The sequence below is a fragment of the Drosophila subpulchrella genome, chromosome 3R (assembly GCF_014743375.2).
Source record: "Drosophila subpulchrella strain 33 F10 #4 breed RU33 chromosome 3R, RU_Dsub_v1.1 Primary Assembly, whole genome shotgun sequence".
Classification (NCBI taxonomy): domain Eukaryota; kingdom Metazoa; phylum Arthropoda; class Insecta; order Diptera; family Drosophilidae; genus Drosophila; species Drosophila subpulchrella.
The window spans coordinates 16,995,355-17,022,927 of record NC_050609.1 but is presented as its reverse complement, the minus strand read 5'-3'; the positions used below and the strand labels follow the sequence as shown (position 1 = coordinate 17,022,927).

The 27,573-nt window shown below is 39.7% G+C and overlaps 1 protein-coding gene across 3 annotated transcripts in view; it reads left to right on the top strand.

The window, feature by feature from the left end:
- Nucleotides 1–227: 227 nt before the first annotated feature.
- The window catches only part of LOC119552640 (ABC transporter G family member 20), a 52,356-nt gene continuing 25,010 nt past the window's right edge, over nucleotides 228–27,573 (top strand). The window contains exons 1-2 of one of the 3 annotated variants that reach the window (XM_037862334.1): nucleotides 228–835; nucleotides 15,824–16,071. In XM_037862334.1, the coding sequence (XP_037718262.1) occupies nucleotides 15,836–16,071 (236 nt within the window). In that variant the 5' untranslated portion in view covers nucleotides 228–835; nucleotides 15,824–15,835. Of the gene's footprint in view, nucleotides 850–15,823; nucleotides 16,072–27,573 lie in introns of all 3 variants that reach the window. The other 2 variants (XM_037862343.1, XM_037862351.1) reach the window with 2 other exon arrangements.

The following is a 27,573-nucleotide window of genomic DNA, read 5'->3' as shown; positions in this document are numbered from 1 at the left end:
GCACCACCCTGCGATCTGTTCCCACCTGTGCTGGCCAAATGGGAACAGCTTGCCCATAGAAGCCAGACCACTCCACTTACTATTTTGATCTTTTAGACGGCTCGTTTAGACGGCTTTATAAACGCGGCTTAAACAAGAGACGCCGCTGCCGACGTCGCCGTCGATAAGGCCGATGCTATTTTCGAATTGGGCGATCTGTCAGCGCGGCGAAGTCGGTTTTGGTGGGCTGATCAGTTGAATTCACGTCGTCGGCGAGTCGAGAAGCCAAACGCGGAAACGCCTCAGTGAATAAAGTGAATAGGCCGAGAACCTGAGCTGAGTGTTAAGAAACTTTAAGTGTGGTTTTTGCGCGCGGGTATTTTTTATTTGTCTTGACATAAATCAGAGCAATTTGCAGATCGCTTTTTTTCTGCCAGCTGTTTTGTGAATGAGCCAACCCTAAGCGGCGATTATTGTGCAGTGCAGCTTTCAAATCCATCTCAGTGTGGTAATTTTTCCGCTGGCTAATTGTGCAAGTAAAACAAAAATTCAAAACAACAACCACGCTTCGTCTAGTCGGCAATAGTGCCTTTGTGTGTATCTGTGTCGCAGTGTATCTGTGTCCGCTCAATCTTTGCTCAATCGCAATCTTTGGGCATTGCCAAAACAGGTTAACTAAAAGCAAACGTGTTCTTTACGTTTCTGTTGACTTTGCCAGCCGCAAAGCCAAAAAGTTAGTCAGCAGAAATACGAAATAAAAATAAATAAAAACTACGAGGAAAATCAATAGCACACAGTTCCTGTAAATTCGTGGAATAAAGCAGCTGCTGCAGTCGAAGAATCTCAAGGAGCCCAGGTAACAGGTAACAGGTAACAGGTAACCGCAGGCCAATGGCCTCCTTCCCATTAAAATGCCAAGGGCTCGAACGGATGCTGCGGGGCAATCCCCACCCAAGCAGCTCAAGGATGCCCAGATAATGCAGGCTTCGCATTCCCCAAAGAAAAATAAGAAAAAACCAAAAGATACTGGGGAAAAAAGCAGCTCGTCAACGACCTGCTCCAATTCGATTTATGCAGTCCAAGGTCAACAGCAACGGCTTTAAAATGCAAACTCAGCCGAAGCTGAATCTCCAAATGAATGCGATGATGTTGCTTTTGCTGCTGCGTCTTTTGTCTCGCGTTTTTTGAACCTTTCAGCTCGACTCGACTTTTGTTATACTTTGTCAAAGCGTCGAAGCGAATTAAAAATGTGGGGAATGACTTAAAGTTTGCGGCGGAGATAAGCCATATTAAAACAAGATAAAGTTAAAAGACAAAATCAAGTTAAGTTTAAAATTATGTTTGACTTGCAACTTATAAATATCTTTAAAATGGATCTTAGGATAGCCAGAAATAAATAAATCCCCCGATTTAATTGGTAAATACTTAAAACAAATGGGACAATATTAAAATTTAATTAAATAATTTTTTACTTAAATTTTCCATTCCTAGTTTAATTTAAAATTCTTACAATAACAATAGTTGCTAAATTGAATAGTTTCATATTTAAAATTTTTGAGACCGAAAGTGATGAAAATCGCAACCAAAATTTTTATACTGGCTCAGAAATAAGTGGACTTACTACATTTTATTTTTATTAATTGTTGGTTCTATATACTTAAGCACATTAAGAAACATTTCCAAAAATATTTATTAATTTCTTTCACCTAATGATACAATTTTTAAGCCGTTAGCCTTAGGGAATACACAAATAATTAATAGTTTTTCAGAGTGTACTCATAAAAAACTAGACTAGTGTCTTCTTCCCAAAAGTTGTGCATATATGAAGGACAGCTCTTAGGCGTATACCCCCTAGCTCCTTTCACAGTCGTTTGTAATTATTTAATTTGCTGCCTCTAACCGGGTACTTAACCTTTCCAAAATTTACCACAAACCGCAACAATGAAGTTGCCACAACAACAATAACCGAGGTGGCCGCGTTACTTGGCACAATTAAAACCGCAAAACTCGACTCGTTAGTTAACTTTGACCTGCTCAGCGGAAAAAGCATGAGAAGCATAAAGCAGAAAGGTTGAAATGCACCCACAAAGTTCAGTGATTAAATTTAAAGAGGAGGCCCTAAAAAAGGAGGCATTAAATCCTGACTAATTCATATGCTAATGAAAAATTATGCAATTAATGTTGGTCAAGGCGGCTGCTTAAATTAATTATTTCACATGAGTTGCACAAAAGTGGAAATCAAGTGACTCACTCAATAAACCATAACAAAGTATGGCCGTTTTTTGTCCAATTCCGCAGGGGAAGCCGTAAAGTCGATGAGAAATATGTTGATCCGCGCACACAAAGTTCTTGAAGATCTCGCAAGTCAGAGTGAGTGACACAAACTCGCTTTTCGCATTTTATTAAAAATCAACTTTGTCCATAACAACTCAATAAACAATGACTGCCCAGTGGCTTTGTTAGAGCATGAGTAATAAAATTCGCATTCATCAGCTGCCAATTCGATCAGCGGAAATTAAATAAAACTTTTCCACAGCTTTCGGGTCGCGTTTTTTCGGTAAATTGAAATAATTCTGCTTAAATTGCTAATTGTTTTGGCCAAAAATTCTAATTAGTGCATCCGTGTTCAATTTGAAGCACTCGTTAGCTGCCAATTGCCGACAGCAATAAATTTCATTTGCCATTTTGGCACTTGTTTGGGGCTTTTTAAAGTGCAATTAACGCCAAGCTGATGCACAATTATTTATTTATATATCGGGTGTTTTTGTTTTAACAATTTTTCACCCTTTTTCCCCTTTTTTGTCTGGCTTTGACAACACACTTTTATTGAGTTTGTCAAGGCGCAACGCCGTTTTGGCCATTTGTTACATTTGCATGCCATCCAGCGGATGCACATGTAATGGCAATTGATTTACAAGCTATGCGAACCGATATAAGCCGAGTAGCAAAAAATTATAGCCATTTGTAGTAGGTGTGTGTGCGTATATAATTATTCAATTAAACGACCGCACAGCGAGCCAAAGGTAACCGCCAATAAAAATATTCATCCAAATACAAATAAATGCATTTTCCTTTTCATTTATGTGGCACTTTTTGTTCGATTTTCCGGCAAGAGACATGGAGCCACGAATGCAATCAAAGTCGTACTTTATGGTTCGGGGTAAAAAATTAAAAAACGACAGCCAAAAGTCGGCGGCAAATTTAATTTATTTGTTTGATTTTATTCGCAAAAAGTGTCAGATAACTGAAAAACATCATAATAAATGAGCAGCGCGTGGGTAGCACAGAAATGCCCTATAAAAAAGGTTTATGCAAGTGCTAAAAAGTGGTATAATTGCTTTTCAAATATTTAAAAAATAAATATATTATAAACTCCATACATATGTTTATATAATATTAGATAAACTTGTGTATTCTATTCGAGTAAACCCTAAAAAATACAGATTGCCCTACTTCGTCACTGTCTTGGCCCATTAATAAATATCAATAAAATCAATTTGCACATTGGCAAACCCACAAATCAGTCGAGTTTAATTATTGTAAATAGCATTTGAGCAAGGAAGTAAAATCAATTATGCAAATGCCTTTAACAAAGTTATGAAACATGTTGGCAAAAATATACTTCGATGCGAAATCAATGGCTTCCTATTCACCGATAAACAGAGAGTAGATTTTCCAACTCATCGCTTTTTTATGCCGCCAAAAACGGTGATGGGAATATGCAAAGTTTCCTTACTCGTCATATTTGCAACGTTTATCCGACTTCCTGACGGCCGACAAACACTAACAGTAATAAGCCACTTGTAAGGCAGCAATAATGTAGATCTATGGACCAAGATAGACACGGGGCCCTCTCCCCTTGACACATTTGCATAATCTGGGGCAAATCTTTGGTAACAAGTAATCGAAAATAAATTTGCATAACAAATGCCAGCTTAGAGGCCCCGTTGACAGTGGGAAAAGTGAGCAATAATCTGGGAGGCTCCTCAGTACAACAATCAATAAGTGCTGTACAGATGCAAGAAGTATAAAAAATATGCGACGACATTCTGCATTGGAGCGCACTGAAATTTAATCAGAATTTAAATTGAAATTCCCCCGAAAGCAAAACGAGACGAAAGGTCGTACATATATTTTTGCATGCTTATTTGTATATCAGAAAATAGAAAAAACAGCGGCCTCCAGGCAGTCGAAAAAAAAAATGGAATAAAAAATAAAGAAACAAAGACACCGCTCCGGTGCCGAGTAATTGCCAAATGTTTACGCACATATGTACGAGTAATATTTGCATATAAACAGGCATATGTAGCCGCTTTTCATTCCGACATTGCAACGCTTTTTTAGGGCTCCCCCATTTGCATTTCATTTCAAAGCTTGTTTTTTCAGATATTCCTGTTTTTTTTTTTTTGGTTTTTTGAGAGTACGAGGCGTATGGAATCGGTCTCCTAGGGGCACACGGAATATGAAGTGCCAAGCGATGGGCTGTGATTTCATTTGGCAAGCGGAATTCGGTGCTTTTTTAAGCGATGATGGAGTCGGAAAATGTGATGACATGATTTTCAAGGGTTTACAGATCGCTGACATTGAGAGAACTCTTTATCGCAACACTTTAATTAACTTCCCTTTGTCCCTTGCCTGGGCTTAATTGAAAAACGTACTCTGCCATCCCGCCAGCAGGCGACTCCTTAAGTCACTGCCGACAGATTATTCCGGGTTAATGACTCTTTCAAGTGACACTTGAACGCTTCTCCCGGCTAAAAGCCGCTTAAAGTCTGGCCTTTTTGGTTAGTGGTTTTGCCCAGGCAAAAAGAGAAAAAAATACAGAAGTGTAGCAAGTAAAGCGGAATTCAGTTTGCGATTACTCACCCAGCAAAGTTGACTAAGCAACTAAGCTCGACTGTGGCTTGAAATTGGATCACAGCTCTGCCCTGCCATCTATTTTTCATTCCACCTTTTTTTTGCAGTGCACCCAGTGTTTGCTTTTGGCCCAAAAGCGCTCAACTGTTAAACTGAATAAAATGCAATGCCAGCGCATTTTTAATTGTTATTGCCATTGTTGCTGGCCGGCTGTTGACTAAATTTAGTTGGAAATACAGTTGAAAACTGGTGTGTGGACCTTGAAAACGAGCGTGGAAATCTGTGCATAATTGTTTGGAAAATGTTTGCACAATTCACACATCAAACCGTAAACCGAAACCAAAGTCTGCAGCTCGCATGAGGTCGCCTGTTAATTACCACAATGCAGACTCCATAAAAGAATACAAATTAATTGCTGCAAGCCGGGCAAACGAATTACCAAGGCCTGCAAAAATATTAAAACCGTGTGCTCTTTTTATTCGTTAGTTAAATCATAGCCAAACAATTGCAGGCGACAGTCAATGCAAACACTGAAATAAAGCGAGAAACACAAAACGTTTGTCACCAATATTTATTTATACCTATAACCTACCTATATCCAGAAATACACAGCTGTGTTCAAATCAAAAGGAGCAGGACAAAAATATTATGAAATACTTAAAAATTCCAAATAAATATTTTTCAATAAGTTCCAATTAAATATATCAATATCATTTCTATTTCACATGTTTTATATTCAAAAGAAAAAATGTATCCTTTTTAATTTTCTTTCTACGGATTTTTCTACTATTTTAAACACAACTGTTTTTACTTATATGGAGACGAAGCGATGTGTATAAAAATGCAATCAAATAAATTTGTATTTTCATTTTTATGGTACAACAAAATGGCTTTTGACTTGTGCATTTCGTGTGCATTTGACGCTCGTTTGGCTGTCCTTTTATTTATTTCTTTTTTCTACTGTTTTAAAAGACCTCAGAGACCTTTTGCCGTTGAATATTTATTTTAGCCAATTAATTGTCGTTTCGATTGGACGACTTTCTTGCTCTCTGACCCCTGGGGAGCCGCCTGAAAAGCCTTAAAAAGTCTTTAAAGCCTTGAAGAGGCCATAATTTGCCCAGTGTCTGCATTTGCCATTCAAGAATATGAATGAAAATTTCTGGCCCCGCCAGGAGAAAAGCAATAAAAGCCTTTAAATATTTACACACTCAGCCAGAAAAGAGCAAACAAGCGGGCGCGCAATCTCCTCCTCGTATGCAAATAAATGCTAAACAGTTGAGGGCCTTGAATCCCTTCGTTTTCTTTTTTTCTCGCGATTTTGGGCGAGTGTGTTTGCCAGCATTTTGACTTCAAGTTTTGCAGCTTACCACACGGCGTATACTTGATCGATTTACCCGAAAGTTCAATGTGAGCCGCGTTTCCCGCTTTTCCTGGTTTTCCCCATATTATTTGTTTGTTTATGCGAACTGCGGGGCTGAAAAGTGATTGTCGGTGTCACACAGATTTGTTCTAGCCCCCATTTTCCCATCGGCTGTGTGTTGCGTTTGTCGCACAAATAACAGCAACACTTTGTGTGCAGCTGCAGCTGCAGTTGCATCTGCCATGTTATTTGCTGTCTGATGATACCCAAACCCAGCCCCTGAGCCCTGGAAATAACCCACTTTCCGTTCCCCCGATATCCAGATATATCCGCCCACAAATCCTCCCAGACGCAATGCACTTTATGTCTTGATGCTGCTGACGGCGGCGCCACCGTCTCGAGGGTTTGCATCTGAAGCGGCTTCTAAACACTGGGAAAAAGGGGTACCAGAGGAAAATTTTCATTATGATAGTGACTGTTAAGCAAATATTAAAAATTTAGTCCCCCTTTTCTTGCTGAATATTCAGTTATTATAGTATAGAACACTTGGTTATGAAACATTTATGATTATAATTTCTTCCAAATCATCTATGCATTAAAAACTCTGAATAAGCAGTTACGGAACTCATTATATTTTGTTTAATATTCTTTGCAGTTCTGAAGTACTTACGGTTTTGGTAAACTCAATTAGATTAAATGCATTTATCCAAAATCATTGATAATACCCTATAAAAATCTCTATACTTAATAGTCAAAATACATCTTATGGTTCGTTATTTTATATATTTAAATTCTTAGCCTTTTATCACACTTGCACTAAGTGGTAAGTGATCTTCATACTAAATCCGCAAGTATTATTAAATACCTTTAGTAGTTGTTCTCGGTGAACCTAGGCTGCTCTGCAGCTTCCCCTATTTTGCAGTGATTGTCACCAGCACCAGGACTACAATATCATCATCGTCCTCGTCATCGTCGTCATCCCCCTCCTCGTCCTTAGGGTCCTTGTAGTCCTGGTCCTAGTCATCCCCTCCACGCTAATCCTTGTCATGCTCCGACGACCCAGCGACTGCTTCGCTTGTTCCTCCCTGTTGTTATTGTCAAGTGCAAATGTGTCGGTGAAATATGCAAAGACATAAATATTTCAACGTGTTTGGGGGCCTTTGAATGGCGGGGGTGTGGGAAAAACTGCTGGGAATGTGTGAAAATCACCGACTGAGAAGTGAAATCACGATGCAATCCCTTTTGCCACGACATTGGACATCGGACATCGGACATCGGACAGCGGACATCGGACTTTGTCTTATGCAATGGCATTGGTCCAGTAACTGACCTTAGCCAATTTCCCGGACATTGCGCACATGCGATTCCATTCAATTGGAAGCTGGAAAATTTATGAACCCAGCCGGAGACACACAGCCCGTGCGCTCATAAATAGAAATCACATTCGCATGCTTGAAGCTTCTAGATTTCCATGGATATATCACAGTGTTTATATTTAATTTAATGGGTGTGTCCAAATTGCATACATTTTGCAATCATTTGCATTTCATATTAGCCGGCACCGCATGCGACTGATGCTGACGTCTGTGCACCGAAAGAAAATGTATTGAAATTAGTTATACGATATATATATTTCAACGCTATAAAAAAATATGAAGAAATCTCTTGGTAACTTTTGTGAATTAGTTAAATTAGTCATGATTGCAGAAATCAGTTCCTATTTCATTCTAAGGTTTGTCTGGCAGAATTCCCTACTAAATATCAGACTAGGTTGAACTATGTCCACATTATTAAAAATAATTAGTCTTTCCGAATAATTTAACTCCATGTTAACTTTTTCTGACAGATAACAAACTGGAAAACCTTTATTCCGGTTTTCAGCTTTAAAGTGATCTTTTTTAATCAACTTTTAGTTATTATTTTGAGTGTACATATGACTTGCTACTAGTAGATATTTTCCATTTGGTCAAACAACGGACCGTATTCATTGCCAAGTGCAGGCCACAAGTGGCGTGGAGTCGTAAGTCAAAGATACGGAAACTTTGCCACTCGAGCAGCCAGTTTATGGCACTTGCGAAACGGCAATGGTTATCCAAAGTGCAACCTTTGCTGACCCTCGTATTACGACAGATCTGTCAGAGGAATCCGGTTTTTCGCACCAAACTGTGACTAAGTGGACAGCGAGAAGCGACTGTGTTGATCCATTGGGCTTATGGCTTATATGGTATACGGGTTCCACCCCCTTTACTAAACCCTCAACGATGACTTCATTGTTTGCCACTTGGGGATGCACATTCCTCGAGGTGCAACGAGGTTCTCGATAAGTCGGCAGAGGTCACTCTTGAGTCAAGAGCCAGCCAGTTCCAAAGTCCCGTAGTTTTTGCGTTGTATAAGCTGATTGCCGGCTTAATCATTGAATGCGGCGGGTAATTGCCCGGCAATTGCTAATTTCCTTGGGTTCAAAGTGCACAAAACAGCCATTGGCAAGGCATATGTAGTGAAAGTTCATGTAAAAGGTGACCACCACCTAGGCAATTAGGAAATATTACAATTATTTAATATAAGCTAGGCGTAATTGCCTACAGAGTATCTATGCCCCATTCACAGTAGCCATTAATTTGCTTCTCAATTTGCACTGTAATTAGAGAGCAATCAGTTCGGTTTTCAAGAGAACTATTTGTAGAGTTGCTAATGGAAATGGAAGTACTGAGGTGAGGTTGCCAGGCAGATTGCATTGAAATCGGATCACCGGATAAGCCTGTAATTATCAAATGTTTCAATTCAGACTGAAGGCTGGCATTGTTTTTCGGTTCTGTATCTTGGCTCCTCAAAACCCTGCTCTGCAACCATTTGGCAACATGTTTTAATTGCAATCAGCGAACCATTCTGCCGACTCGCTTGCCTGATCAGTTATTTGTCAAAAGCTGATTTCGCGGCCGTGTGCCCCGTATTTCGTCGTTATTGCATCGCATCGAACATGCCGATTTTGCCCAGGCAGCTGTAAACTAGAATTTTGAATTCACAAATTCACAATTTTCAATTAACAGCGCCGGCAAAATGCGCTGACTCAGGCCAGAAGGAAATTGCGAATACCCATGGCATCGGCTGCGAAAATACGAGACTGGCAAATCGTTCATGACTGGGCGGGTTACGGCTTTCCACCGGCATTGTGACAGCTTAATTGGGCCCGAAATGGGTTGAGTGGGCGGGGGTTTGCCTCAGTGTATTTATGCACATGTCTTATGCAACAGCTGGAAACTCACAAATGTATGCTACTCGAAATGGGGCAGGTATGAATAGCTGGAGAACATTTGGCACATTGAGGGAAGTGTGTTCAAAAAAGCCTTTAAATGATTTAATATGGATTTAATTTTGAATTTTATGTGGGAGGAAAAGGATAATAAATATAATTAAACTTTAATCTCCGCACATACGTGTTGTGAAGTCAAATTGATTTGTATTTTTTTATTAATCTCTTTTTTTATTTTATCCCATGAAATGTATTTGTGCTATATTTTATATTTAATGTAGTATTTTTTCCCCTGTCCAAAAACCACTATCTCTGACAAGAGCCCACATAAACCTCTTGTTATGCGTTAGAACAGGCTCTTTTCCATCAGGAAAGCAGGCAACTAATGACTCGTAATAATTGCGGTTCATGTTCGGTAAGAAAAATAGGCTTCATTAAATACAAAAGCGCTTAGGAGAAGGCCTTCTGCCCGGCCACCCACTGGCAAATCCCAGGCGGAGTATACATGCTACATAATAACAACATTGGCAAAACCAAACCATACCAACGAGCATAACAAACGATCTATGAACATTTCTGGCCATTTCAACAAGCTCGAACATTTTGCGGTTACACCCAGGAAATTGTTTGTTGGATTTCTGAATTATATTTTGCTGGCTTGGCTTGGCTTGGCTTCCCCAGCAGGATGTTAAATTTAAACCGGCAAACAAATATTCCAGCATGTGTGCCCCAGTTTGTCTCGAGTAGTGAGTTTTACACACATAAAATCGTGTGTGTGAGCTACTGATTAAGTTGTGCGGCAGCCTTTCAATTTTTAGGAGCTCGAAAATGATGTGAAAATGGAATTTAAATGCAAACAATTTGTTATTAGCCGTTTAAGCCTGTTTGCCAATGCAATTTTCCTGCTCGTCTGCGGCTGAGTACACGAGCCGTATACACAATGTGGCCAAGGGAAATTATGTTAAACGGTTTATGGCCTACAGCCGAGTTGCCCTAAACAAGAAGAGGAATCCTCCTTTGACTTGTGCCCAAATTATTTGCACATTTGCAGCTAGCCGAAAACGGAGAATGGGTTGTTGCGAATTATTTGCTAACTATTTGGGAAATTGTTTTGCTTCTTTGTGCGAGTGTGTTTGCGGGCATTACTAACACATGAGCGCATTTTTCGGCGCTGTCCGGCCAAATTTTTGCTGTGCAAATTTATTGAGCGTAAAATGTTGTGGAAATTCGTTTTTTTACCCCGCATGTGCCAAACCAAAAATAAACATAAATATTTATTAGTCTGCAAAGAGTTGTCCCATCGCTTTGCATACATTGTGTATGCAAATGACTAAGTGAAGATTTGGGGCCTGTCACTGACCCATTTCCGGATGGCCTCAACCTCGAGCTCGTGGCAAAGCACATAGTTAATGTGCTGGAAGCCCGGGCCCAGCAATCAAGTGACTTACTCAAGCACAAGGGAGTGTTATCTAATTTTTAAAACCATAATTGATTTGGGGGGAGAATTTATCGACATAAGATTGAGATTTCAATAAAATATATTTTTATATAATTTATTTGTGATAAAAAGTTACTGACAAGGGTTTTTTAGGAGTGAACTAAGAATGAATTATCATATTATAAGTAATGGGTAATATGTTTAAGAAGCGTTTTTATTACGTAAAGAATAAAATACTTACCAACTTTTGGTTTCAATACCCCATCTGTAAGGATTACCTAATCCCAATACTATATCCAGATTGTAACTGCAACCGAATGCTTAGTTAACGCTAAAGACACCATATAAATGTTGCAAAGATCGAGACGTAGTCGTAAATTCACATGGATAATACACATTGTGCGCACAAATAAAAACGCACTAAAACAAATGCCCGGGGAAGATGTGACTCGAATTCCGTGCGGGGTTAAACATTTCGGTTATTTACCTGCCTAAAAACAAATCCCCGTATGGAGAGATACGTGTATCTATGGCTAGACAAGTGTCAGGCACCAGATAATCATTTCAGTTTACAACTTTTTCCCTGTTACCCCCAGATTTCTTGTTGTTTTTGTGCCATTGTTGTTTGTTTTGGCCAAAAAAGTTTTTGGCATCCCCTCGACTCATTGTCGCGCCTGCTTTATGGGCGTAGCCATTGCCATTGAAGTCGTCGTTCCTTTTTATTGCGGCGTTTATATTTGTTGGCAGGAAATAGCTTTCGTGTGCTCAGATTCGATAGATACAATCGCAACACGCAACAATTTGCACTTCTTTATGCTGCCGAACTTCAAACTTTGTTCGGGTCCTTTATTTTGTATAAACATATTTTACCTTTCATGCATGTGCGCACCTGTTCCCCCGTTCCCCGTTCCCCGTTCGACACTCCTGTTCCTTGGGTTTATCCGGTGTGCTATGTGTGATTTTATTTATTTCCGCCTGCCTCTGCCAACTGCTGCAAAAAAAAGCCCATAAAGATTTCCAGAATGCGGATACAAATCTGTGCAGGCACACGTAGCTGGTATCTTGTATCTGGTATTTCGGTGATACGACCATGGAAAGGCCAAGTTTAAAGATGCGCCAGGCCGCAAAACAGTTTCCCTCTCTGCGGCCTTTATTACATTAAAGGATACTCGTAACGAGTTTGGGACTCTGCCACTAACACCTTTCTTTCGGTTCTTGAAAAATGACTGCAGCAAACTTTTATTGTTGGTTTGTAACTTCCAGGCAATCTCCGCTTCCACAGCAGAGCTTAATGTTAGGGTTCTAGAGCTGACCTATGCAAGCTACATCATTTTTAAAATATTAAACAAATAAATTGGCAACTTTAAGGCCCATTAAATGATTTCCCCAGCAAAAAGTACATACATTTTAGGTATATTTTCAGACAAGTATTAAATACAGACATATAAACATTTTATGAGTAACGAGTAATAGTCATACGTTACTTCATATATATTTTTAGTAGTTATTATCTATCTAATAAGTATTCGCAGAATAAACAAGATATTATTAAAGATTTCTCTGTTCTGTATAAGTATGAAATCTCTTAAATAAATCGTCAATTTTAAAGCTCTTTCAGTAACAGCTTAAATTTACATCAATGAATAAGTTCCTTTTCAGACAATCATAGCAATGTAATTTTATCCCTACCAGTCAGACATATAAACATTTTAATGAGGTACTTATAAGATATTGAATATGAATGATTTTAAATTAGTTAATCAAGAATTCATCGAAGATACTTTGCTTCTCCCTGTGCCACAAAATATCTCAAATTTCCATTCCTTATTATCAACTATTATTTTTGCCGCAGGAGCTTGCATGCTACAATTACAATAAGTCCGGAGTGAGGGGTGGTTATGTGTGTTCTTGGTTTTACATTTCTTTGATTAAATTCCTTTTGGGTTGGAGCAAAAGTTTTAATTAGAGGCCAAGATTCATCCAAAGTCCCTTTGGTCATTGGTCTTGTGTGCTGTGCATATTAATTGGATTAAAAACAAGTTAATTAACATTGAAGTCTGTGAGCGGTTGACCGAACCACAGGGCGGATGAGCAATAAGTTCCACAGCTGTGGCTCCCGGAGTGAATAGTGAGTACATATCCACTTGCAGTTATAATCAGCTTAACACTAAAGTTGCATCATCATCATCAAAAGGATGATGGCTCCTACTCCGGCTACTGGCTACTGGCCACTTACATGTTTAAACAATATTTCTTAATTGAAATGCCAGAGGGCAAACCCACCAACATTAGCAGTGACAGCATATAGCTCATGAGTCGCTCGGTAGCCGCAAAACACCAGAGTACCAGGATACCAGACCATATCCCACCGTATTGCAAAACCCAACCGAACCCTAGCAAACCAGGGAATTGTCTGGCTGCTCCTACCATTTTTTGGCTGCAAGCGGCAGAGCTGAGCAGAAATTAATTACATTGAAGTCATTTATCAAGAAAGTTTATTTCTTGCAGTCGGTGCTGGCCAAAAAAGCCAGAACTAAACCAAACCAAACCAAAGCGAAACGAACTGAAATACAACAGAGTAGAACCGAAGTAGAACCGAAAGCCAGGCCAACTCAACCACATCCCGTCAGTTGTTGTTTCCGTTACTTGGTTGTTGTTATGCTTATTATACCCGTTACTCGTAGAGTAAAAGGGTATACTAGATTCGTCGGAAAGTATGTAACAGGCAGAAGGAAGCGTTTCCGACCCCATAAAGTATATATATTCTTGATCAGGATCACTAGCCGAGTCGATCTAGCCATGTCCGTCTGTCCGTCTGTCCGTCTGTCCGTCTGTCCGTCTGTCCGTCTGTCCGTCTGTCCGTCTGTCCGTCTGTCTGTCCGTCCGGATGAACGCTGAGATCTCGGAAACTATAAGAGCTAGGCTATTGAGATTAGGCGTGCAGATTCCTGAGCTTCTTACGCAGCGCAAGTTTGTTTCAGCAGAGTGCCACGCCCACTCTAACGCCCACAAACCGCCCAAGACTGTGGCTCCTACAGTTTTCATGCTAGAATAAAAATTTTAACTGAAATGTCTTGTTCTCATCAATACCTATCGATTGACTCAAAAAAAAGTTTGCCACGCCCACTTGAACGCCCACAAACCGCCCACAAACTTCAAAAAATCGTAGATATGAACGCGGATATCTTGGAAAATATCAAAGATTGAGAAATGGGATTTCAGATTTAGATTCCTTAGGCTTAAGCGCAGCGCAATTTTGTCACGCGAATATGCCACGCCCACTAGAACGCCTACAAACCGCCCAAACCTGTGGCGCCCACAATTTTCACGCTAGATCAAAAATTTTAACTGAAATGTATTGGTCTTGTCAATACCTATCGATTAATCCAAAAAAAACTTTGCCACGCCCACTCTAACGCCCACAACGCTTAAATCTGTCTACCGCCGGTAGGTGGCGCATTTCAATCTCGCTTTGCTGCTTGCATATCTCCATTTTCCTTTGGTCCCTTTAGCTGAGTAACGGGTATCTGATAGTCGAGGTACTCGACTATAGCGTTCTTCCTTGTTTTTATTTTTATTTATTTGGCTTGGCCCTGCCTATTGTTAGTGAGAAGTAAATCAATAAATGGCATCGGGCTTGGATTTTGTTTCGGTTTCTTTAGCATTTTTTTCCAACCCAAACCCAAGCCCCATCCACATTGTTTTTCCCGTTGAGCTGTGCAAAATAATTGCAAAAGTTTTGCCCAAGCTGGCAAATTGTTTGCTGCATTTTCGATTAGCAAAATGTCAATTTCGAATGAAAATGAAAATAAAAAGCAACTACCAAAGCACTTGGCCAAATTGTCGTTAACTGGCAAATGCCACTACACACAGGCAGTGGGAAAAGGATGGCGAAACGGTGGATAGTGGATCCTGGGCACTCTGGGCAGTGGAAGCTGGTTATCGGGACATCGGGGTCTCTGGCGACAAGCGGAGCCATTTTCAAAATTTGATTTCATTCGAGCCAAAAATGGCCAATGCCCAGCGACCAGCAGCCGCACCAAAAATAGTGCAAGGGTCAGGGGTCGCATCTACATGACAGCAATATCCATCACGAGGCTAAACCCTCCGCTATGCTCCATTCTGGCTTGACGATATACAAAAATTGGTTTAATCAACTGTGAAACAACTGCAGCAACGACACTAGCTAAAATAGCCAGCCAACAACAAAGGCGCAACAGCGACAAATGCTGCAACTTGGCTGGGTTAAAGTGACAGAGATGGGGTTGGGTCTATAAAGAAGTGTATAGTTGAGAGTGACCTTAAATACCCTATCGAAAATAGAACAAATGGATGAAGTTCCATCTAATTATATTTAAAATATTCTAGCCAATTTAACTTTGAACCAATAATGGTCAGACAGTGATTAAATGATAGAAGATCTTATGCCCAGCTTTTTCGATTTGCTACCTTTACTTTAAAATGTCATTATAGCTAGTGTCATATGACATTTATTCTTGAAAATGAGAAAATATTGTCCTCTGCATAGAATTCTTAGTTTTAAAAATGAATGTAAAAATGTCCAGTGAGTTGAATGGTTTTTTTTTTAAATAATAAGATGGATTTCAAAAAAAATTTATTTTAAAATTTATTTTTATGGTTTGCTAAAATGTTTGAAATATCCAAAACGCCTTACAAATAGTACATGCAACCAGCCATTTTCAGCGTGTGCTGATGTTGCTGCGTGGGTCATGTGGGGCTATCACTATCGATATTCACTTTCCTTGTCAATGCACAGCAGCAACAGCAACACCAGCAACAGCAACAGCAACACCAACAGCAGCAACAGCAACTCCAGCGACCAAGAGCTGTGCCAATTTTAGTTTTACTTATTCCGACATCCCTGTCCACTGCCAGGACCTAAACTAATATCGATTTATGGGCTATTTTCTGTTTGCAGGACCGCCGCGAAATGGACGCCGCTGCCGACGGAGTACCGCCAACGGCGCCAGCTGCGACGGCGACGACGGCCAACAGCGATCTGGACTTGGCGGCACGTCGGCGACTCTTCATCTCACAGCCCTCGACGTTGGCGACGCGCCGCCAGCAGGCGGTTTGTGTGCGGCGGGCCCACAAAATGTACGGCAGCAGCAAGAACCCCAACGTCGTCCTCGACGGGCTGAACATGACAGTGCCCAAAGGATCCATGTGAGTGTCTATCTATTAAGGATTAAGATATAAGGGAGCACTGTTGCATTCAGTTACTGTTATAGACATGTTATAGACTCTTCTTTAGGTAAAGTTCCTAAATATGCTTTATAGTATTGAAAATACATCACAGCAATCACTTACCAATCAGATTAAATCATCATATCACTACAAAATGTTAACTTGATAATGAAAAATGCAATTTTGCGATTTCGCTTTCGTTCTCCTTTCCAAAAGAAAGTCTTTAAAGATAGCTTTTAAATAAAATCCAGTAATATGTTGGTTACAACTCTATTTAATAATATATTTCTTCATTTGCCATTTAAAATATTTCATTTTATGTGCAGTGCATTTAATAATATTTTAAGCGTCATCACTTTATATGGTATTTCCGCTCTTCATATTTGAAATATATTTAAATGAATTATCAACATTTTAATATAATACGCTATCTGTATACATTTATGCGACTCTCAATTAGTTGGAAAATCAAACCGCTGGTCGACGTGACTCTGTGCAGCTTATTAGTAAAGTCTGAAATGTTCAGTTTCGCAAACCAAATGTTTTCCTTTTCTAATTGAGCGCGGGGGATATGATTTGTGTAATGCCAGCATATGGAAATTTTTTGTTTTGCTTTTCCCGAACTAAGCTCATTAGTCTCGCACCACCCAATGATTAAAACGTGTGGGTACAAAAAATCAAATGCACTTCCCCCGCAAAAGCGAACACCCAGAACCGAGATGACCGAAATCCAAAATCGAATATGCAAATGTCGGGCTCTGTGGGCAGTGGGCTATGGGATATTGGAATTAGTATTGGGATTTTCGAGAGGGGGCAGTACTACATGCTAACGAAATGCAAATGCAGTTTCCGCGGGATGTATTGAGCAGTTGCGTTCGCCATTGTTTGAGTTTGAGTTAGAGTGCGAGTGCTGTGTGAATGGCCGCGAAATGTTACTGACCGCAATTAGCACTCAACATCTGACGAACGAACACAGCCGCACACTCAAATGAGGCGGCAAAGTGGTCAAGACGATGAGCCGCAGTCGACAGACCGAAAGTGGGTCAATGTCAGCTCGGCGCTTGAAAAACTGCCAAATTAACAGCAAAGCAACAACAAAAGACAACGTTGATGAGATGGGAAGCCCCCAGCATCCATTGAGATAAAAAACCAGTTTTTAAGCCAAGACCGAAACCCGTCTAAGCGATCTTCGGAGTTGCCACATCGCGCATATACTGTACCTAGTTATTTTTATGACGTTTTTAAGTACCACGGGAAATATGAAGTTTTTAATATCTCATTAACTACCTTTAATTTTAGGATGAGAAGATACTTTTCGTAATAGCGTTGGGTAATTTGGTTATAATAACAGAGGCTTTAAATCATTGTGAATTAAAAATAATTTATATTAAAAGCTTGCTAAGTAATTGATACACCTAAAGGCATTTTTCAAAATGAATAGACTTTAATTTCCCTAATTCGTTATAATGGTTGCTATTATTAAAGGTTCAGGTAATAAATCTTTAAGCTGTACTTCAAACTGATATTTCCTTTAGAATTGTATTTATGATTCATGGAACATGAAATACTAATAATAATAATACAAATTGGAATTCTCGGAGAAAACATAAAATGATTTATTTGATCAACAATTTGCACCTTTTACATTTACTCCGTATTCTTAGAAAAATAGAACAACTCATCTAACCATAATTCATAGCTAGTATCTTGTACTCCGGCCAGGTAAAAACCTTTTCCTCACATACAGCCACAAAATTGAGCCAAAAAGAGGGTCGGGCCTTAGCCTGGCCATGATATAACCGTCGCCTTGATGTGGGTGTTTGTTTTGGCCATTTAGCGAGATATTTCACACTGCCTAGGCGACTGACTCACTGACTGACTGACTGTCACACTTGAAAATCTGTGAAAAACCAACAACAACCACACACAAAAGAGGCGCAGCTGGAAAAAAAACAAAAAAATCACAAAACTGAAACACCAAAATGAAGAAAGAAAAACTGTCAGCAGCGCGTTAGTGTGAACAAGAAGATTTAGCACAAAATATGTCGTCCGGACTCTCACTCCGGACAGAGGACTACGGCCTCAGGACTCCGGACTCCGGGTTTCGGGACTCGGGACTTGGGACTCCGAACCCACTTCCACTTCCTAACATTCCCTGGTTCCCTGAGCTTTTGGGCCCACGCTGTCAGTCACCGCACCCGAGAACGCTGAGCCCTTTACACAGAAAAATAAAATATACCTAAAAAAATCACCTATTTTTTTTATTTTTGATACGATTTCCATCCACATTTATTTGTTAGAAATTTTTCTTATGAAACCATAATTAAATTTAATACGAATTAAGGTTTAGTTCTATAAAAAAATCGATACCAACGAGGTTTCGAGAAAACATGTTTTATTGTTCATCATATTTTAATTTATAATTTTTAAATTTAATATTTAATCTGTATTATTTCCTTAAAGCCAAACGCTTGTGATAGCAAATTTTTGTAAGTTTCTTCCGTTTTTGTAATATTAATTGTGAAGCAATGGTATTCAAAACTATCTGGGATGTTGATTGTGTCGGTCATAAATATTAAATAGCCATTGTATGATTTTATAGGGTTAATTTCTATAAATTTAATGGTGAAATATTAATATTAAAATTGTTTCCTTATATGGTCTTTAAATAAATGAAAAACTGCATTTTCAAAAAGATTTTTTATCAGATTATTTACCATTAAACTTAAAAATAGTCTTATATTTTTCCAGTGCCCACAAAAATTGGTTGAAAAAAATCGAGAAGATTTGTGTTTTTGTTGTCGCCCAAAACTTTGAGCCGCTTTTGTAGGCGCGGCACAGACAGTCTTCCCCTGTTTCATTTTTTTGTCTGTGGGCTGACTGACATTTGTTTTGTTGAATTCTTTGCCTGCGAGAGTGGAAAAGGGGGCTAAGTGGGCGGAGTGGGTGGCTGTGAAGGACGGTGGGTGGTTATGAGCCTGGGGGCATCATTCGGATGTCTGACTGCTCCGTGATAAATAATTGTGTTTTTCTTGCTTTATTTGCAATGAATTATAGTTTTTTTTTTTACCCGGCCACACAGAGCAGAAATCATATACCCACATACGCACCATGGATGGACAAACAAGACAAGTGTAGACAACAATGAACACTTGAAGTGATGTTTGTGGTCTGGGCCAGAGTGTTTGCAAATAAATCACGCCATTGATGCATAAATAAAGCGCAGAAATTACGCGGTCTCTGCAGCCGCTGAATTTATGGCCATCGGAGTGTGTTTGATTTGGCGGATTGAAAAGTCGCGCATCGGCCAGATAAATTGAATTGCGAAAAATGGTTTTGCAAATGGCAGGCAAATAAAACGAAGAGGGCTGAAAACTCAACTGACCCACGCTTGACGAATTAATTTCCACCATCATTTAGAGCCGGATGCTCTTTAAGTTTGTTTGGAAAAAAGTAAAATGTTTATTCAATTTTAAAGATATTATAAAGATATTTTATATTGGCTTGAAATAATTTAAACGTCTTTAAAATTGACTTAATTAAGAACAATAACCGTAATCAGTCGGAGTACAGAGCCAGAGTTCCTTGTGGTTTCCTGCGATTTCAATTGAACAGCTCAGTTCACTGGGCTGCTTAATTTGCTGATGATTTCATAATCCACTTCCTTGCCCATCCGCAGTCCAATTTCCGCACTCAATTACTTAAAGACAAAGTGGTTTTCTTTAAGGCATCGCTGCCAGCAATTTGATCAACTAATTGCCGATGTCTCGTGCGAGTAATTAAATGTTTTATTTCACTGACCCCAAAAACGAAATGTCCCGCAACGAGAGCAAATAAAACCGCAACACTCGAGCATTTTCCACAAACTTCCACTTTCAACCCACCCCACTCCACAAACTTGTTGCTCTTGACCAGAAGGTTGAAGGTTTTCTTGGCCCAAACCGACCGCTTGGGCATCTTCTGTCTTGTGTTTGTGGTCATCGCCATCGTCATCGCCATTTGGGCATGCTTTATTACAAATTGTTTCTAACGTGAGGTAAATTGGAGAGGCAGCTCAAGGGCAGGGCTGTCAAATATTTGAAATCTTTCATTTTCATTTTCCTTTACTTGAAAGGTTGAAGCAAAACTTAGACAGTTATTTGAGTTTAATCTTAGTTATTTTATTTAAAAATATTTAGAGAAAAATATTTCTCATCGTTAAAAATGTGATTTAAATTGTTTAATACTTGAAAACCATCGTTCATAAATTGTTTAAAGAAAATTTAATCATGATATATATATAATGAATTAAACTAAATAAAATTAGGCTAATAACTCGTTTAGAAATAAAATCTTTAGATAGATTTTTAAGAGCTAAGAGAACCGTAAGAATGGTTCAGCATTTGAAAGTGCTGCACAAAGGCATTTGGCCACACCCGAAAGCAGAGTTGCTGCGTTTTTGGGCGGGCAATCGCCATTGGGTTTTCCAGATGATAATGATGACGATGTGGCCGCCATCCTTTGCCAGGTGAAACAACCAGGACAATAACAATGACTGCCCGTTGCCGCCATTATTTTGACATACGAGAACCTGGGCCCACTGGGCGGGCCAAATTCAGGGACCAAGGCGGCTTGGAACAATGGCGAACACGGCGCTGTTCTGGGGCGGGGTCCTTGGCCCTTACCCCCGCTCCTGTTGCCAGGACCAAAAGGCATTACAATGCCATGGGCTCAGGGGAAAAGGGGGTTTTCCGGGGAGGAAAAGGGGCGGAGGAAACATGGGCAACACGAAGAAACATAATGGCTGCTTACAATTTGTGAACGAGCATAATGCGAACATTACATCCGCGCCATTGTTCTTGGTCGAGGGGCGGAGGGATGGGGTCAGCCGGGGGTCGGAAACCCCCTTTATCAGGGGGGTAGGCTGGGTGGCTCAAATTAAATTAAAGCTGTTTAGTTGTAATTGGTCGTTGAGAGGGGTCCAGACAGTTGGCGGGCTGCTTTTTGGTCTGGAAGTGACCCTTTTTCTGGGTCCTTGACGGCGTCGACTTTTGGTTGTGTTCTCTTCTTTTTTTGCACTTTATTGCACCTACCATGAAAACGGCGAATTAATGGACCATGAGTAACGCTAAATTGAGTTCAGGCACACATAATAAACTTGGCCAATGTCTGAGATTTTTAATCTCCGTCAGCCGCTTTTAATTGATTGTAAATTGTTATTGAATAATTCAATTCAAAGTCAGGGCCAAGGCTGAGGTCGAGTGTTCGACATTTTGCAGAGCGGTTTGATGGGGGTTATAATTATTTTTGTGATAAATGTCAGGCACGTAAAGTACTGCCATTAACTGTCTTTCTTATGTGTGCTAATGAAAGCTGCTTCTCAGAGTTGTAAAATGTGTTATTGATATTTCACTTGGCCTCCAGAAAAGCTGAGTTGTTAACCGCAAATATGAAACCTAAAATATAAAATCAAACGGACATGTTCAAATCTGCAGCATTTGCTTAATCAAGCCATTGTTACAAATGAAATGTCTAATCACAAATAACAATTGATTTAGAGAAATGAAACTGCTTAATTGAACATTTCATAAATCGTTTTAAATTACGCTTGCCAAGAACAATTGTGGTATAAGTTTGTAACTTAAACACTAATTAACTTAGACTGGGGTCAAATGGTTATTACTATTTAATGTTTATTTATTGCAGACTATATTTAGCTGGTAGCATAGAGCCAGCACTGCAATTGCCTTCACGTGTGTAATTTATCTCGAGTCGGTTGATATTTGAGGTCAATAGCAAAATGATTATCTACTAATTACACTCCGATTTATGCATAGGCAAATCTACATTTAATGCACCGCACTCAATAGTATTGACCATCATGGCATGTGGTCATTAGGCCGCACAAAACCTGCCAATCAATAGTTTGTTTAACCTTATATTGTTGATGACGGCGGAACGCCTTGTGAATTTCAACCGTATTTGCGTAAGAAATTGCCTGCCCGGGAAATAATCGGGCCCATACATCTGAGGTAGTGCGTCAATCGAATTATTATTTCAGTGTCGGCCATTGATGTCCTTTGATTTCCCCCTCTCACGCCGACACAAGCCGGCAATCATAACAGTACGAGTACAAGACATTAGTAAATTATTGAATGGCTTTCAACAGCAACTCATACGCCCTGTTGGCCCGTCAATCGATGATCCCCCACTTGACTTTGACCAGTTACAATGCTCCCAGTTGCTCTACGATTTGCGTGTGTGGCTACGATTTATCCGGCACAAATAAACCAGCACCCAAGAGCGCACAGGTAAAAATTATAGAGCTCATTAGGGGCTTGAATTTATATAATACCATATATTTTACTGGATTTTTATTGAAGAAAAAGATTTTTTTATCTACCCACAAGTGACTTCTAGTTGTATATTATACAGATTTAAGTTGAATGATTTCGAAAAAACTAAATTAGAGTGATTAAAGAAATCAATTTCTATTTTTTGAGCAAGTAATGAATTAAAAGGAATTTCTTTCTGTGTGGGATATTTGTTGTGCTTAATTTGAAGTTCAAGTGGCTGAGAGTATATCAAACCGTTTAGCTCTACCTTAGCTTGGCCAACAATCATATCACTTTTGGCAATTTGTGCTTTATCACCGATGTCGTTGACGTTTGGTCCTCGAGATATTGTCAGGTTAAATGAACCTAATGAATGGAAAGCCCTGGCCAAGTGAAGAGGTACTTGGTAGATCTTCACAATTAAAATGATTAAACCCTTTTCGAATGAAGCCTAATCTTGACTGACAGCTTCTGGCTGCTGGCAAACCAATTAAGGTCTCGCTTAATTCTTGAAAAATATTCAAAAGGCAAACAAGGAGCCCAAAGAGTGTTGCAGGGATTAGCCCCATCGACCCAGACCACAACGATAGACTTATTTCCTATTAAAAAGCGGAAATTAAAATCTTTATGGCAAATGATTAACCAATAGGGAAGAACCAACAGAAAAGGGCCAGTCAAAAGGAAATCACAGCGGAGAGAGTGAAATTTTTTGGAGATGATGGAGGACGTGCACTTAAAAAAGGTCATTTTAATTGAATGTTATTTATTGAGAATTATGATTTATTGAATGGGAATCAAGTGGGTATTGTGCATACTTAGCCTAAAAATTGGGTATAGCATAAAAAAAATATTTTTTAGATCGATTAAGCATATGTAAATTTTATAGATATTTAATGTTTTGATTTAGGGTTTCGCTTTCTACATTTATTTTTAATTTTTAGTCAACAGTTAATACTAGCTAAAACTAACAAGTTAAAAATCTTCATTCTAAATTAACTGAATACATATAGATGAGGTATCTAGAAACTGATTTATGGTTTTTCTTTAAAATGCAATCTTTAAATACCAATTTTTTTTTCGGGTGTGGATGCCAACTGGCGCTTCAACGCCGCTGAACTGTTTTGGCATATAATTACCAAAAGTGGCCGAAGGCTTAGCCATCCCGGCCGCATCCCCGTCGCGTCGGAAGTTCAACAGCCGTTGCAATGGCCAGCTTATTAGTCAAATTAGGCATCCAATGGCTGCCGAGGGGAATGATGAAGGGCAGGGACGAAGGACATAGCGCCACGTCGAGAGTTTGTTTGGCCATTTAGAGGAGGCCAATTGAAGCGTCAAGTGAGTGACGAGCGAGGCAAGACGAAAAAGGCAGACAGTTGGCCGGGCCAACGAGTCCGTAATGAAAATCGATTAAAAATGGCAGAGGGCAGTCGGCAGTTCCCTCGCCTCAAGACTCCGTTGTAATGGCAAATTAATTGTAAAGTATGCGTCCATTTTGCTTTGGTTTTTGCCTTCGCCTAAGGACACAAGGAGCTCTCTTCCTGCTTTGTGTGTGCTTTTTTTTATCCATTTCCCCAGCTTTTGGTCCTTTTGAAGGATTGAGAGCGGCATAAAACAATAATTAATTGATTGAAAGAGGACTGAAGTGCTGGTCGCGCCAGAAGGCAAAACGCCGTCGAACTTCAGAGCCGTCGTCATCGAATTCAGTCCTCAAATACCCCCTCTCTTGGTTAAGTGGCATAGAAAATTAGTTCTGCCCAAGAGGTAAAATGTTAATTTTCCGCATAGATTTCCCTGCCAACGAGCACTGCAGTTACTTAGCTACTTTTGACTTCAATTTGTAAAGGAAATTGGGTAGAAAAAGGGAAGTTCTTTCTGATCAATATAATATTTAAAAAAAAAATACTATAATATTACAATTATATTAAGAGTCTTACTTACAGATAAGTCTTGAAAAATTCTTAATATTTTGCTTTTGACAGCCTATCATAACCAAATGGGGAAGTTCAAAAAAATCCTCCTTAAAATATTAAGTACTCCTTAAATGTATAATGACCTTTAAAGCCCCCAAGCATATTTAAGAATTACAAAAGTTCGTTTCTAACGAGAGGATATTAATATCCCCATCCCCAAAATACTATTATCCCTTTATGGTTACCCGAGTTGAAACCCAACGCTAGAACATCTTGCTGGCGGCTTTCGCCCCAATTTGGTTCGCTGGAAATTCAATTTGCATTGAGGCTGTGACAAGTGCAGGATAACCGAGAACATTCAGCAGCGTTTTAAGGCAGCCCCCTTGCCAACCAGCCGTTCGAATTGAAATTCAAGCAGCAATTATCCAGAAATGAAACGAATTTCGGGGCTGGTGGCGTTAGGGGGAGAGGAATGTATCCAGGACTCGGCGTATCCTGGCCAAGGACTTTACATCGGTGGTGGCGGAAGTGGGAGTGGGAAGGACGCGGCATTTGAGTGTTGGCCGCAATTAGGAGAATGCGACGAATTCAATTTGCTTAAGCCCAGTGGCCGCTGTTGCTTTTGCTTTTGCTGTAACTGTTACTGGGAAATGTTTAAATAATTGCATAATGCTCTCCAGTCTCAATCTCGGGATGCGATGCGATGCCTCCTCCTCGGCTTCTGTTTGCCCATCCATTTGCTGTCAGTGCTGTGATTTTGCGCTTAATTTGCTTAAGCTGCGCTTCATTCTTGGCTTTCCGCACTCGCACTCCCTCGACCTTTTTCCCAGATCATTCGAGTGCACGGAGAGGAATTTGGGGAACTTTATAGAGGTTTTTTGTATTTTTATCAGCCTGAAATGCTTTATTGGTTTAGACAAAGATGTTTGGAAGGTATAAGAATAACTGTTTTACTGTACAATATTTTTGTAGCGGGGAACATTGCAAATATTTTTAAAATAAAATATATGCATGGAATGGAAATATAGGAGATTTCGTTTTTAAGATTTTAAAATAGGTTGTTTATCCTTATTTATTTTTTCGGTTGCCTAAAACCATGATTTTTCCTCTTATCCCAACAATTTTAGGCCTCTCTAAAATGAAACAAATATGTAGGTACTATAATAATACCCTTTAAGAGTTATGGTTTATTTTTTTCGGTGCTGACTGCGGTTTAATTCGGAGTGGTCGGCTTCTGTCAATGTTTATCCGTGTTAACGCTTTTCCTCTTTGCGGCCACGCACTTAAAATGCTGGTAATTTGCTGTGCACAGCGATATCAAAATGTCAGGCTTTCTTTCTTGCAAAACCGATGCATCCATCAGTCAGCCAGTCAGTCACTCGGTCCCTCGCTCCTTCAGTCCGTCAATCCTTCAGGCAGTCAGTCATTCAGTCAGCCAGTCATTCAGTTCCTCATTGCGGCATAGTGCGCTGTTGAAAATTAACAATTACGCACCGCAAAAGGAGGCGGCGGTAGTGGAAGTCCCGTGTGGCGGGTTATAAAAATAAACTATGCCGCAGGCATTACAGCGGAAACGGAAGTGCGCATTAAAATTGTGCTCGGCTGACATGTGTGAGTGTGTGTGTGTGTGTGTGTGGACCCGCAATTAGCAACTCACACGTGCACACGCAGTTATGTGTGTGAGTAATTAAAACGGAGTGTGCGCATTTAATAAGTTAAGCGTTCCCTCACCAAAACAGCCTCATGCACTGCTCGGGTAACCAAGATTATGAAACTAAGATCTCCTTTAAATATTTAGAGTGCATTCTTTACTTTTTGTGGGTTTTCTGAATATGTGTTAGCTCCTAAAGGTATGCAGCATAAAAAATATATTGCATTCATGGGCCATAAAGAGCTATTTATATTATATTATATTTCTTATCCTTTAAAATAAATTATTTAATATTTGGTTGGTTAAATATTTAATCTTCATGTAAACGTAATATATCTTAAAAATTGGACTGACTTGTAAAACTTTTCTCCCTTGATCTTAAACTCTTTTCTTGATTTTCAATCACCTTTTTTCTTATAGTGTAGAGCGTTGACCAGAATTTACTGGACAGTCGAACACATAGTTGCTCTCCGATTTTGTATGCCCATTTACCCGTAAAGTCGGCTTCGTGTATAAATCAGGTGGTGCCATACTTTATGTCCTGCGATAAGAAGCGGCTTACTCGTAAAGGATTATGGTAGCCGAAAATTTACAACTATTCGGGGTGAAATAAATATTTAAATCGTTATAACGGGGGGAATAAAAATAATGCAGGTGACACGGGCAGTCGGGCAGGCTGAAACTTTAACTAGCTGGCTTCTTGTGATCCCCTTTTTTATTTGCACCACTAGAATATGCTCCCCACACATAACGGCGCATAACTGGAGGCGTTTTTTCTTCCTTTTTTCGGTTGACCTTCCTTCAACACGGCGTATGCGCAACTTCCGGCAGAAATATGGCATATATACGAACCTACAGAAGCCTGCATAGCCGGCCATAATGGCAAAATAAGCAATTAAATTACGGTGGCCAGCACCTTTATTTATATGCTGCATCGCCTCAGGGCAGCCGCAAAAATAACAACGCCAGTGCTAAGTAGAAAATTTCCATTAAAATGGAATTATGTGTGCGTCAAAACTGAATTTGCATTATTTAGCGAATGCATTTTATTCGCTCATTGTTATGCACCCCTGACAAAATGGCTGCCATTGCAATCGCTAAATTGTTAATTACATGGAATCTACGCCGCCAAATTGCATGGGAATTTTCCATTTCCCATTTTGCATTTTCCATTTCCAATTGCCTTCGCATCCGCACGCACAGCTCAATGCGATAAATTTAAATAAATACCCACGCGGACCTAACTCCGATCCGTTTAGCTTGTCAATGGAGCGGCAACGAATCGCGGCTTACGACATCGAAAAACAGTAATTGGCATATGTACTATATGCTATATATACGTATGGATACAACCCATGTTTGAAGCTGCACTCGATGGCGCTGCGTGTTCGGGGCAATTTGTCTCTCAGCTGATTTTGTTGATTCACGCTACATTGTCATGATTTCATTTAGCCTGTAAACAAATGGCCAAACAAAAGTCCTACACTGTGATTTCGCTTTGTGCAATAAAACTGGCTAAATGCAGCCAAAAGAAAGGATGGCGCAAAAAACCCATACTGTAATTAAGTGGGCTGAACTGATTAAATTTTGAAAATACCCAGCCAGA